This window comes from Salvelinus namaycush, chromosome 25, assembly GCF_016432855.1.
Source record: "Salvelinus namaycush isolate Seneca chromosome 25, SaNama_1.0, whole genome shotgun sequence".
Classification (NCBI taxonomy): Eukaryota; Metazoa; Chordata; class Actinopteri; order Salmoniformes; family Salmonidae; genus Salvelinus; species Salvelinus namaycush.
In genome coordinates this window covers 40,067,564-40,080,533 of record NC_052331.1, presented here as the reverse complement: position 1 = coordinate 40,080,533, position 12,970 = coordinate 40,067,564, and the positions used below count along the sequence as shown (strand labels likewise).

Sequence of the window (12,970 nt, the reverse complement as noted above, 5' to 3'; positions counted from 1 at the left end):
GAGGTATGGATTCCATCTGGTCACTCTACCATAAAGACCTGATTGTGGAGATGGGAGAACCTTCCAGAAGGACAACCATCTCTGCAGCACTCCACCAGAGGAACACTAGAGCTCTGTTAGAGTGACCATCAGGTTCTTGATCACCTCCCCAACCAAGGCCCTTCTCCCCCGATTGCTCAGTTTGGCTGGCCGGCCAGTTCTTGGAAGAGTCTTGGTGGTTCCAAATTTCTTCCATTTAAGAATGATGGAGGTCACTGTGTTCTTGGGGACCTTCAATGCTGCAGAAATGTTTTGGTACCCTTCCCCAGATCTGTGCCTCAACACAATCCTGTCTTGGAGCTCTACGGAAAATTCCTTTGACCTCATGGCTTGGTTTTTGCTCTGACATGCACTGTCAACTGTGGGACATTATATAGACAGATGCGTACCTTTCCAAATCATGTCCAATCAATTTAATTGGACTCCTGGTGGACTCCAAGTTGTAGAAACAACTCAAGGATGCACCTGAGCTCAATTTCGAGTCTCATAGCAAAGGGTCTGAATACTTATGTAAATAAGGCATTTGCTTTTTTTATTTGTAATAAATTAGCAAAAATGTCTAAAAACCTGCTTGGATTCGTCATTCTGGGGTATTGTGTGTCGATTGAGGGAAAAAAATATTTGATCAATTTTAGAATAAGGCTGTAACGTAACAAAATGTGGAATAGTCAAGAGGTCTGAATACTTCCCGAAAGCACTGTATATGGCCACTTATGGATACAGAAATCCACTTGTTTTCCATATAGCTAGGCTGCCCATGACAGTTGAAGAGAACAGTATTGCCAGCTGCTTTGCAGATCTGCAAGCTGTAGGCCGTGTACATGTGCATTTACCTCTGTGCTCTGCAAGTCCTGTTCCGAGGCATGCTCTCTATGCTGAGGTTTAGCAGCGGCACTGCTGCTGCCCACTGCGGTCTTCAGGTATTGGAGGGCATTGATCAGGTGACTCAGGGGGACAGTGACCTGCCAGGCAACACACAACAGGAAGACATCAGCTCAAACACGCTATTTGCTGTTTAGTATGAAACTACAAGACCAATTTAAAACGGTGTCCCACAACACACATTCATGCAATGGTGGGACTCTCCCAAAGTATCTTATTGTAGGAAAGTAGGGAAACAAGTAAGGATGGAAGTAAGGAAGGAAAAAAGGGAGAAGTAAGGACACATAGCTTACATATTAGGTTGAATAAGCAGAAAGCATCGACAAGTTATTTATGAAAATACATGTTTTTTTTAAATTATGGTCAGTGGTGTAAAGTACTTAAGTAAAAATACTTCAAAGTACTACATAAGTCACAGATTTGGAATCTGTACTTTACTATTTATATTGTTGAAAACTATTACTTCACTACATTCCTAAACATTTTTTTTTTTTTTTTTACTCCATACATTTTCCCTGACACTCAAAAGTACTTGTTACATTTCGAAGGCTTAGGAGGACAGGAATATGGTCCAATTCATGCACTTATTATCAAGATAACATCCCCTGGTCATCCCTACTGCCTCTGATCTGGCGGGCTCACTAAACACAAATGCTTCATTTGTAAATTATGTCAAAGTGTTGGAATGTGCCCCGACTAGCCGTACATTTTTTTTTTAAGTTTTGAAAATGGTGCCTTCTGGTTTGCTTCATATAAGGAATTTAAAATGATGTATACTTTTGATACTAAAGTATATTTAAAACCAAATAATTTTAGACTTTTCTCAAGTAGTACCTTTCTGGGTGACTTTCACTTGAGTCATTTTCTATTAAGGTATCATTACTTTTACTCAAGTATGACAATTTCAGACAATTGGGTACTTTTCCCATCAGTGATTATGGTATATATATCTCATATAAAGTAATAATGGCCAGTATCCTATAGTAAATACTGTGAGCAGAACAAAATCACGCCAATCGTCATGAAACCCCACAGAAGAACAAAGTAGCAGCAAAGATACTGATAACGAACCCCTTTTGTCTGTAGTAGAATCGGAAATGGAAAAAAATGTATAATTTGCACTTAGTTCAATGAACCTTGGGTGGACCGGAAGCGGTTGCAAATTCAAATACGGTTGTAAAGATTTTTTAGGCTATATTTTCCCTCAGACGTGGTAGCTAACAACAACGACAGAGAACCATTTATAGAGCTTCGTGTGGTGAAACGAAGGATTTTCCCAAGGTAATGCATGAATGCCGTGTATTTTTACTCAACTAACGTTAGCAATCAAGGAGCTAAATAAAGGTTACAAAAAAAATTGCAATCAAGGAGTTAATGTAACTAACGTGTTACTAGCAAACGTAGCCAGCTAGCTAACGCAAGCTAGCATAATTGATTATCCAACCTGACTACAGCTAGCTTTACTACCATACACTTTTGTGTAACCTACAATTCTGGCGGCACTGAGGTTAAAAACGCTACGAGCTGGCTAGCCTGCTAACGTCGGTCACATATGTTTCCCCTTGCATATGTGGTCTTGCTAGCGAACGTTAGCTGCTCGCTAACATCAGTAGCGTTAACGTTGGAGAAACTTACGTTTGGCAAACCGGGCTTATGCATAAGCCTTTTCTCATCATACTGCTTTGTTGCTTGTGGAATACGTGTGTTGTATGGGTAGAATAACACAATGTGGACATTTATGCCATGCAAAGGCATTTGAAATCATAATTAACGTCAACATGGTGTAACGTTAGCTATCATGCTAATGTTCAGTGCGAATTACATCGTGCAATTCGTGATCTCATGGGCCTAATAATAAAAGACGTCAACAATTACTTTATATATAAAAAAAATGGCATAAACACAACCAGTCTTCTTTAATGTTTGTCAAACAAAACACTTAAAGTAAACTAACTGCATGTTCGTCCACTCAAATAACCCCAGCATCAAATCAGTGCATTGTATGTATATTCGCGCCATTTCATATGAATAGAAAGACATCTGTTTACAAAACACAAAGAAGTGTCCCCAATGACATTCTCGGCGATTGCCATTGATTATGCTCATATTGTTTAAGTCTACATCAATGGATCAGTTTTGTTTACAAATGTTACTTGTAAAGTCGGGCGACCTGAAATGGGACTGAAACTGTCCCGGGAAAATGTATTAGACTAGATTATAATGTGTATTACCATGAACGTCAAACATGCCTACTGGTAGAAGGTGACGTAGTGGTTAAACGTTTTTTTTTTGGTGGGTAACAATTTCTAAACTGTAGCCCCGGGACTGCCGCGCACGAATATTATCCCGCAGAGAAACACGAAGATGTAACTTCACTCAGAGCAGCGGTCGATCTCCAATGCATTCCTAATCGATTGCCAAACATTTCTGTAAAAAACAGCCGATAAAGCCTTGTTCCTATTTACTTATTTTATTCATCTCGGGCTGTTTTCGGTAGGTGCATCCGATTCAGCGAACTGTTGCCATTTTGAAACATTTCATGTGTCTGAAGGTACAAACTCTGCCTTCCCGGTGGGCCCAGAGAGCAAATCAGATGCACTATAGGCCTACCGCTGGCCAAACGGATGGCTCAGATGAGTGTCTGCAGTAACGTAGCAGGCATAAAAGAAAGCTAAGGCAAAGTTGATACTGTGGGATTTCAAAACTATGACTAGAGACTCAACGAATACAGCAAAGGTGTGCTGTTTGAGTGAGTTCATGTTTAAGTTCTTACTCAGCACTGTCAACATTGTATTCAACACTTTTATAAGCCACAAGTTGCGTTCTTCCTATTTCCATTCAGCTCTACAACAAGCAGTGCAGCAGTAATGAATGAGTAGAAAAGTATATTTATATGCTTCTGTTATTATTAGCGGCTTGGGTGTTTTTTAAGAGGATATATATTTCACTTTCTTGGTTCATAGGAGTAACAAGATTAATTTGTGCATGAGGCAGACATAATGCTGTGCGACTCGAGTGTCGCCATCTGGAAGATGTGTCCCTTTTTGGTAAGGGAGGTTGAGGTGACAAGGATATCCCTACCGGCCAAACCCTCCCTAACCCGGACGACGCTAGGCCAATTGTGCGTCGCCCCATGGACCTCCCGGTCGCGGCCGGCTGCGACAGAGCCTGGGCTCGAACCCAGAGTCTCTGGTGGGGCGACCCGGGAGGCCCTGATACAGTATTATTTTTAATTGGTTAATGTTGCATGGGCTTACATTAAGTAATGTTTAAAAGAAAATCTGAGGGGTAGATCTTGGCTTGCATTTTGACTCCGTGATCTTAACTCAAAGGTCGGTGACCACTTTTCTAGAGTTTTCCCTGTCGAATCAACGCAATATTAGCCACTTTCAATGCAACAGACTGAAACAAAACTATGCAAGAGATGTTGTTGGCAGAACATATCGGAGTATGATTCTATTGCATTGATATGCACGACTAGCCCGTAGACTGGTGCGGCAAAAACCACCAGAGCTGCAGTAGGCCTATTTGCAAATAGACCATAGCCATATGGGTCTGTGCCATTTGCATTGAACTGGACTGGGTTTACAGCATGAGCGGTCGTGAGTAGATGCACTTGTTTTGAGATCAAAGTGAGATCTGCATGTAGCCATGTGTGCACATTTTGTTCATATCCTTTGCTAGTTGGTGAGTTATTAGCCCAGTTAACGATCATTTGTAGTCAGCAATAGGGCAGTGATTGCTTCTTACAAGTGCACAAAACCTATACATTAAGACATCTTTGAAAAATCGAGTCAGATAAAATACTTTTGTCTTAAAAAGGGGCAGTTTTGAATTTTGAGACATGCTTGAATAAGCTAAGTAGCCAATAGACAGAGGGTAGCATAATTTGTCTGATTCTCTAATGGTATAGGAATACTAAATGCATTTTAATATGTAAAGTAGTTTCTTGCATCTTAACAACATTTTCAGTCACCTTGTCTGAAGGATTAATGTCAAGCCCTGCATGTTTTTTTAAAATGTTAATTTCAGTCTCATGTAATGTAGGCCTCATTGAACACCACACATTGGCTGCTACTGTAGGCTGAATGATAAATAGCTGTTCTATGTTAAAATGTTATGGGATGCATTTTTCTCCATTGTTTTTGATGGTAGGCCTACATTACGATCAAATAGCCACAGTAGCCTACTTGGCCACTGTTAGTTGTAACTTAACGCGGGTACAACCTCAGTTGTTCACAGTAAAATGTGCAGAATTTTCAATGTTCAGGTTTGCTCTCAGCAGACCTGAAATTTGCTCAGTGCCGGAAAAAATGAGGGAACATTGGTGGGTAAACTGAATACTGGTCGTGGTGGGGGGAAAAAGTAACACTCCCTATACTTTCAATGCATTTTTCTGAAAAAGGTGGGTAAATGGAGTTTACCCTCCACTAGTCCTACACCCACTGCCTACCCTCAGACTAGACAATTTTACACAAACCGGTAGCCTACATTCAATATAAAAGGCCTACAACAGTTGAATAAAAACAAGTTTACACCCTAGTTCATAAGTTGTCCATAATTCATTCATTGAATGCTACCTTTGTTTCCTTACATTAATGAGTGTTATGTCATTATTAAGCATTTAACAACTGAACTTAAACCCTGTACAAATTCTGGATCTTGGAGATCTCGGAAAGTGCACTGTGTAACTATACCCATGTAACATTTCATCATCCAAAATAATGAAGGCCTTGCCATTGCAAAATCGAATGGTTCTAACAGAAAGAGTCACCTACTATAGGCCTACTGTCATTAACATATACTTGTTGAATGGATTGGATCAGCGTTGGGAGTCTAGTTGTCTAAATATCTACTTCTGAACATTAATATCCATGGAGCACCTGAATAACAAAGCAATGAGTGCTCTAAAACAGCTGACTGACAAAAGCAAACAATGATGAATCAACGGATTAATCTAATGCATTGGAATAAACTTTTTTTTAAATTTTTTTAAATCAGTGACGCATGGCAAACAAATGGTAAATTAGGAAGTAAAGGAAAATCTATGCGTTTTTAAAAGGAGCTCAGCTTGGGCTGAAACTCAGCGCCAAGTGGACAGTGCCGCTTTCTAGCCAGCGATAGAATTCTACAGTACCATTCATGGACAGGAAGACTTTGTGCAGCCACGTGGATATAAATGGTTTAAAACCAGTTCCCCCCCCCCCTCTCCATATTTACAGCAAACATTTACCACTATTTTAAACAAGTAGAATGGTTAAAATTAGCATTATTTAGAGCCCCCTCAAGTTTGACTTTTGTTGCATTCGGGGGAGCTGAGTCCACCCTGAACATTACACCTTATAGTCCAAACACCTTACACGTTCTGTTTAGAGGCAAATTAGCTCTGGCAGCCAAAACAACCAAATACTCCCATCTAAACGTGAATCGATTCTCAATTGCGGTACGGTTCTAGAAATAAAGCCCTCTATTTTCATACCACAAAATAATCAAATGCTAAATATACAGTTACTGTACACTGTTAACACATTTTTCAGTGACAACACGATTGTGGCATCAGTCTTCCATTTACACACAGGTGTTCGGAGACGTAGATAGCCAATTAGCACAGGTACATGTCTGCCTGTTTTCCGCAAACAAGCTCTGTAACATGGAAATATGGCCGTGTGGGAACCCTAACCCTATAAAAAGTGTAGTTATTTAACCTAACTATGGTTAGGTAAGCCTTTACCACAAACCGTATCGGTCGACCATCTTAATGATATCCGATTTCAAATCACTGATGTTATTGCTGTCCTAATAGAATTGCATGGAATCAGAGAAGAAAAAAATCTTTGGGTAGATTTGTCTTTCGTTTCAGGGCAATTTACATCTTTTTATTTATAAGTAACCATGTCAATGTCTTTTACAGTGGATTGCACCTGAAGATCACAGGTCTATCGGAGAATGGCACTGAACCAGGATGAAATAATAGAAGGAATGGAGATTAAAATGGAAGTGGAAGAAGAGGCAACCAATTCTGAAGTGCAGGTAGATGTTGCTGGCAGTGAAGAGGAGTCAGATAAAGCCTTGTCCAATAGTAACCCCCCAACACCTAAAAGGGGAAGGGGTAGGCCGCCCAAAAAGGGATCAGTCTCCAAGTCAGATAAATCCTTGTCTAATGGTAACCCCGTAACACCTAAAAGGGGAAGGGGTAGGCCGCCCAAAAAGGGATCAGTCTCCAAGTCAGATAAATCCTTGTCTAATGGTAACCCCGTAACACCTAAAAGGGGAAGGGGTAGGCCGCCCAAAATTGGATCTGTCTCCAAGTCAGATAATGCTTTGTCTAATTGTAACCCCGTAACACCTAAGAGAGGTAGGCCTAAAGGATCAGTGTTTATGAAAACCAAGATGCTGAAGGTGATCGGCCTCGCAGCGGCTTGCCTACCCCGAAAACCAGTTGACCCCTCCCCAAAGAAGCGTGGCCGGCCCAGTAAAGTTGAATCGATAAGGAAGATACTAACACCAGATGAGGAAGAAGAGCTAAAGAAACTGGAAAGCCAACTAAGGCCACTCGGAAGGCCGCGTATCTATCCACGCAAGGATTCTCCAGTCACTGAACCCAGGGGAAGAGGTCGCCCACGCAAGACTGAGGCTGCCACCAAGTCCCCCATCTATGATGGTCCCCCACGGAAAAGGGGCCGTCCCCCTGGTGCAGCAAACAAAGTTAAGAGGAAGGCAGAGCAGGATAAGGCCAACAGTGAACCTCCAGTCAAACGCTCCTTCCACGCCAAAGAAAAAAGCAAGGAAGCAGGATTTCCACCAGTGGAAGAAAGTGATCAGGAAGATGAAACCGGGTGGGTGGATCAAGAAAGTGAAAAGTGGAAGGTGGAATATAGAGAAGACCCCAAGAAGCCAGTTACCCCCAGTGACCCCACTAGCTTTCTCTGGGCTAGCCACATAACACCTAAGAGAGGTAGGCCTAAAGGATCGGTCTCCAAGTTACTGGCTAGCCACATAACACCTAGCCCTAAAGGATCGGTTTCCAAGTTACTGGGTAGCCCCATAACACCTAAGAGAGGTAGGCCTAAAGGATCGGTCTCCAAGTTACTGGCTAGCCACATAACACCTAGCCCTAAAGGATCGGTCTCCAAGTTAGTGGGTAGCCCCATAACACCTAAGAGAGGTAGGCCTAAAGGATCGGTCTCCAAGTTACTGGGTAGCCCTATAACACCTAAGAGAGGTAGGCCTAAAGGATCGGTCTCCAAGTTACTGGCTAGCCCCATAACACCTAAGAGAGGTAGGCCTAAAGGATCGGTCTCCAAGTTACTGGGTAGCCCCATAACACCAAACAGAGGTAGGCCTAAAGGATCGGTCTCCAAGTTACTGGGTAGCCCCATAACACCAAACAGAGGTAGGCCTAAAGGATCGGTCTCCAAGTTACTGGGTAGCCCCATAACACCCAACAGAGGTAGGCCTAAAGGATCGGTCTCCAAGTTACTGGGTAGCCCCATAACACCAAACAGAGGTAGGCCTAAAGGATCGGTCTCCAAGTTACTGGGTAGCCCCATAACACCAAACAGAGGTAGGCCTAAAGGATCGGTCTCCAAGTTACTGGGTAGCCCCATAACACCTAATAGAGGTAGGCCTAAAGGATCGGTCTCCAAGTTACTGGCTAGCCCCATAACACCAAACAGAGGTAGGCCTAAAGGATCGGTCTCCAAGTTAGGGGATAGCCCCATAACAGCTAACAGAGGTAGGCCTAAAGGATCGGTCTCCAAGTTAGGGGATAGCCCCATAACAGCTAACAGAGGTAGGCCTAAAGGATCGGTCTCCAAGTTAGGGGATAGCCCCATAACAGCTAACAGAGGTAGGCCTAAAGGATCGGTCTCCAAGTTAGGGGATAGCCCCACAACACCTAAGAGAGGTCGGCCGAAAGGATCCGTGTTTACGCAACTCAAGATGCTGAAGGAGACGGGCAAGCAGCTGCGAGGCCGACCTCGAGAAGTGGTTGACCTCTCCCTTGATAAGCATGGCCGGCCCAGTATAGTTCAATTGAAAAGGGGTAGGCCAAAGAAGATACTAACACCAGATGAGGAAGAAGAGCTAAAGAAACTGGAAAGCCAACTAAGGCCACTCGGAAGGCCGCGTATCTATCCACGCAAGGACTCTCCAGTCACTGAACCCAGGGGAAGAGGTCGCCCACGCAAGACTGAGGCTGCCACCAAGTCCCCCATCTATGATGGTCCCCCACGGAAAAGGGGCCGTCCCCCTGGTGCAGCAAACAAAGTTAAGAGGAAGGCAGAGCAGGATAAGGCCAACAGTGAACCTCCAGTCAAACGCTCCTTCCACACCAAAGAAAAAAGCAAGGAAGCAGGATTTCCACCAGTGGAAGAAAGTGATCAGGAAGATGAAACCGGGTGGGTGGATCAAGAAAGTGAAAAGTGGAAGGTGGAATATAGAGAAGACCCCAAGAAGCCAGTTACCCCCAGTGACCCCACTAGCTTTCTCTGGGCTAGCCACATAACACCTAAGAGAGGTAGGCCTAAAGGATCGGTCTCCAAGTTACTGGCTAGCCACATAACACCTAGCCCTAAAGGATCGGTCTCCAAGTTACTGGCTAGCCCCATAACACCTAACAGAGGTAGGCCTAAAGGATCGGTCTCCAAGTTACTGGCTAACCCCATAACACCTAACAGAGGTAGGCCGAAAGGATCCGTTTCCAAGTTAGGCGTTAGCCACATAACACCTAAGGGAGGTTGGCCTAAAGGATCAGTGTTTACACAACCCAAGATGCTGAAGGTGATGAGGAAGCCACTGCGTGGCCGGCCCAGTAAAGTTGAATCGATAAGGAAAATCCTAACACCCAAGGAGGAAGAGGATAGAAAGAAACTGGAAAGCCAACCAAGGCGGCCACTCGGAAGGCCACGTATCTATACACGCGATGATCCTCCAGTCACTGAACCTAGGGGAAGAGGTCGCCCACGCAAGACGGAGGATGCCACCAAGCCCCTCATTTATGATGGTCCCCCACGGAAAAGGGGCCGTCCCCCTGGTGCAGCAAACAAAGTTAAGAGGAAGGCAGAGCAGGATAAGGCCAACAGTGAACCTCCAGTCAAACGCTCCTTCCACTCCAAAGAAAAAACAGAGGAAGCAGGATTTCCACCAGTAGAAGAAAGTGATCAGGAAGATGAAACGGGGAGGGTGGATGAAGAAAATGAAACAGGGAAGAATATAGAGAAGTCACCAAGAAGCCAGTTACCCCCAGTGACTGTAATAGCTTTATCGGTGCCATAAGCAGGATGATGTTTGGCGACAGCCCAGCCAGCGACGGTACCCCTTTATCTAGTTTGTAAAGATGCGTGTGCCAATATAGCCTAATTTTTTATAGAAAACTACATGATCAGATGAGGGTGGCCTATTAGGGTGATCACTGTCATGAACATACACAGAAAAAAGATATACAACGCAGCATGTAAAGTGTTGGTCCCATGTTTCATGAGCTGAAATAAAAGATCCCAGACATTTTAAATACGCGTAAAAAGCAACTCAAATTGTGCAAAAGGTGTGCTTACATTCCTGTTAGTGAGCATTTCTCCTTTGCTAAGATGAATTCATCCACCAGACAGGTGTGCCATATCAAGAAGCTGATTAAACAGCATGGTCATTACACAGGTGCACCTTGTGCTGGGGACATAAAAGGCCACTAAAATGTGCGGTTTTGTCACACAAGTTGAGTGTGCAATTGGCATGTTGACTGCAGCAATGTTCACCAGAGCTATTGCCACAATTTAATTTTATCGATGGTAATTTGAATGCACAGAGATAGTGTGACAACATCCTGAGGCCCATTGTCGTGCCATTTATCTGCCGCCATCACCTCATGTTTCAGCATGAAAATGCACAGCCCCAAGTCGCAAAGAACTGTACACAATTCCTGGAAGCTGTAACTGTACCAGTTATTCCATGGCCGGCATACTCACCAGACATGTCACCCATTGAGCACATTTGGGATCCTCTGGATCAACAGCATGTTCCAGGTCCCGCCAATATCCAGCAACTTCACACAGCCATTGAAGAGGAGTGGGACAACATTCCACAGGCCACAATCAACAGCCTGATCAACTCTATACGAAGGAGATGTCACGCTGCATGAGACAAATACTGACTGGTTCTGAGCCACACCCCTGCTTTTTTTTTTTTTTAAAGGTATCTGTGACCAAAAGATGCATTTCTATTCCTAGTCATGTGAAATCCATAGATAAAAAAGGTCTAATTCATTTATTTCAATTGGACTAATTTCCTTATATTAACTGTACCTCTTGTTGAATTTTTATTTTTTGTTCAGTGTAGATATTGCATTCCCCTTTTTATGGGGTTAAAATGGTTATTGTTATCTGGACTGTGCAACTTTCAATTCAACATCCCTAAAAATGTATCCATTAAGACATACAGATATTCACTTTGAGGGTTTTGTTCACTAATATTATCCTTGTAGTTTTCTTATCAACATTACTCAGATCTTTAGGATTTAGACTTCTGTATTTTGTTGGCTGTTAGTCAAAAACCTACTTTTTGATAGCCTTATTAAGATGCTTTTGGGAAGGTTCTAAGTTCATAGTTAGAGCCATAGGATCCTATGGTTCTCATGAACGTAGCCTTGAAATGCTTTTGGAAAACTGGACCCAGAGGAGTAACATTTCAAACGGGGCAGCTTGTGTGAGATTTTTCTAGGTTAGTCTCAATTGAGTCTTCACCATTTTAGTCAAAATGTTCTACAATCATGTTATCGTCTGTCGGTGATATTTTAATGTCTGAGGGCAGTATGAATGAGTTGTTTTCAGTGACTAATTTGTGTAAGTTTACTGCAGTAAAATGTCAGACGTATTACATTTGATGGTTTTTAAATCTCAATAAAAAGCAAAAAGGTCCATTCTTCTGTTCTTATTCAGTACATGGCTTTCGAGTGTATCAAACATGTTTGAAAATCAGATTGTGGTCAGTTGGCTAATATCAGCTCATCCAGCCGCCCCTGGAGCTGTGTATGAGTAAAATACTTTGCTCAAGGGCACACCAGCAGGAGACGGTACCTGGGATTTGACACCAGCAGCCCTCTAGGTGACAGTCTGTCTACTCATGAGGATCAAAACATAACAGACTGCACATGTGCCGCAAAACCAACAACTGTCTAGCTACATTATTTCACAAATCAGTCATCAAGTTCAGCCAGCTAGCTATAGCCTCCCCTACAGCACTACTGCACTAAAATAAAGGCTCTTGGGATACTATTCTGCAGACCCCTGGCTGCCTCTCCATCTTGATCCATGTCGGGTCCAGACCTCGCTGCAATGTAGCATGCTGTCCACCTGACATTCCGTAATAAACTAGCTAGCTACATTTCAGGAGTTCCTTCTCAGTTGTGAAGTAACGTTAGCCAGCAGTTGGCTTGACGTAACGTTAAAATAGCTAATTTAGCTGTGAGAATTAGCTAGATTGCTGCAACTACACAAGGAGACCATTAAACCCTGGGTAACGTTAGTGCCACACTAACTGACGCAGTATTTTAACATCGAGTTTTGTGCAGTAACACACATTAGCTAGATAACGTTAACTCATCAAGCTAGCAACGGCCGTGGGCAGGTGAAAGTATATTTTAAAACCGTTTGAAATGTACAAGATATCCCCCAAACTGCACAATAACTATATTTTAGGTTCAACAGCACTACCCACCGTTACATAGACATCACTACTTGCGAAGAAAAGATTGACAGCTAGCTAAGATTAACTTAACATTACAGTAAATAGCTAGCCATAGTTATGCTAACTGGTAAACAACACTTGACTACTGTTAATGGCTAGCTAGCTGACACATTGAAGTAAGCTAGCTAGCTACTTTATTTTTTTTACCTGTGGTTGGACTGTTGTTGACAAGGAAAACATTCCCAATATCGCTCTCTAGACAGGCCAACAATGTGTTTAGAGGATCCTTTCCGATATGCCCTTGTTTCTCGTTCCTTCACTGAAACTCCTGTCCAGTGTGCGGTCCAGCCATCCACTCAGTTTGCTCGTG

At 42.9% G+C, this 12,970-nt stretch overlaps 2 protein-coding genes across 4 annotated transcripts in view; one reads left to right on the top strand and one right to left on the bottom strand.

Moving 5' to 3' along the window:
- LOC120020727 (ATP-dependent zinc metalloprotease YME1L1-like) overlaps nucleotides 1–12,970 on the bottom strand; it is a 29,432-nt gene extending 16,462 nt beyond the window's left edge. For both annotated transcript variants that reach the window (XM_038964457.1, XM_038964458.1), the window contains exons 1-2: nucleotides 12,808–12,970; nucleotides 873–1,001 (exon numbers count right to left, since the gene is read on the bottom strand). In XM_038964457.1, the coding sequence (XP_038820385.1) occupies nucleotides 873–1,001; nucleotides 12,808–12,840 (162 nt within the window). In that variant the 5' untranslated portion in view covers nucleotides 12,841–12,970. The remainder of the gene's footprint in view (nucleotides 1–872; nucleotides 1,002–12,807) is intronic.
- On the top strand, nucleotides 2,073–10,360 carry LOC120020726 (serine/arginine repetitive matrix protein 2-like). Of its 2 annotated transcripts, XM_038964456.1 has the most exons (3): nucleotides 2,073–2,202; nucleotides 6,833–7,888; nucleotides 7,994–10,360. In XM_038964456.1, exons 2-3 carry the CDS (start codon nucleotides 6,868–6,870, stop codon nucleotides 10,195–10,197), a joined length of 3,225 nt encoding a protein of 1,074 aa, XP_038820384.1. In that variant the 5' UTR covers nucleotides 2,073–2,202; nucleotides 6,833–6,867; the 3' UTR covers nucleotides 10,198–10,360. The 2 variants fall into 2 exon arrangements, with proteins under 2 accessions (XP_038820384.1, XP_038820383.1); XM_038964455.1 differs by having other exon boundaries at nucleotides 6,833–10,360.

Bases quoted from the DNA above. Each gene is read 5' to 3' on its own strand.
- LOC120020726 (XM_038964455.1), top strand. From the start codon at position 6,868: ATGGCACTGAACCAGGATGAAATAATAGAAGGAATGGAGATTAAAATG.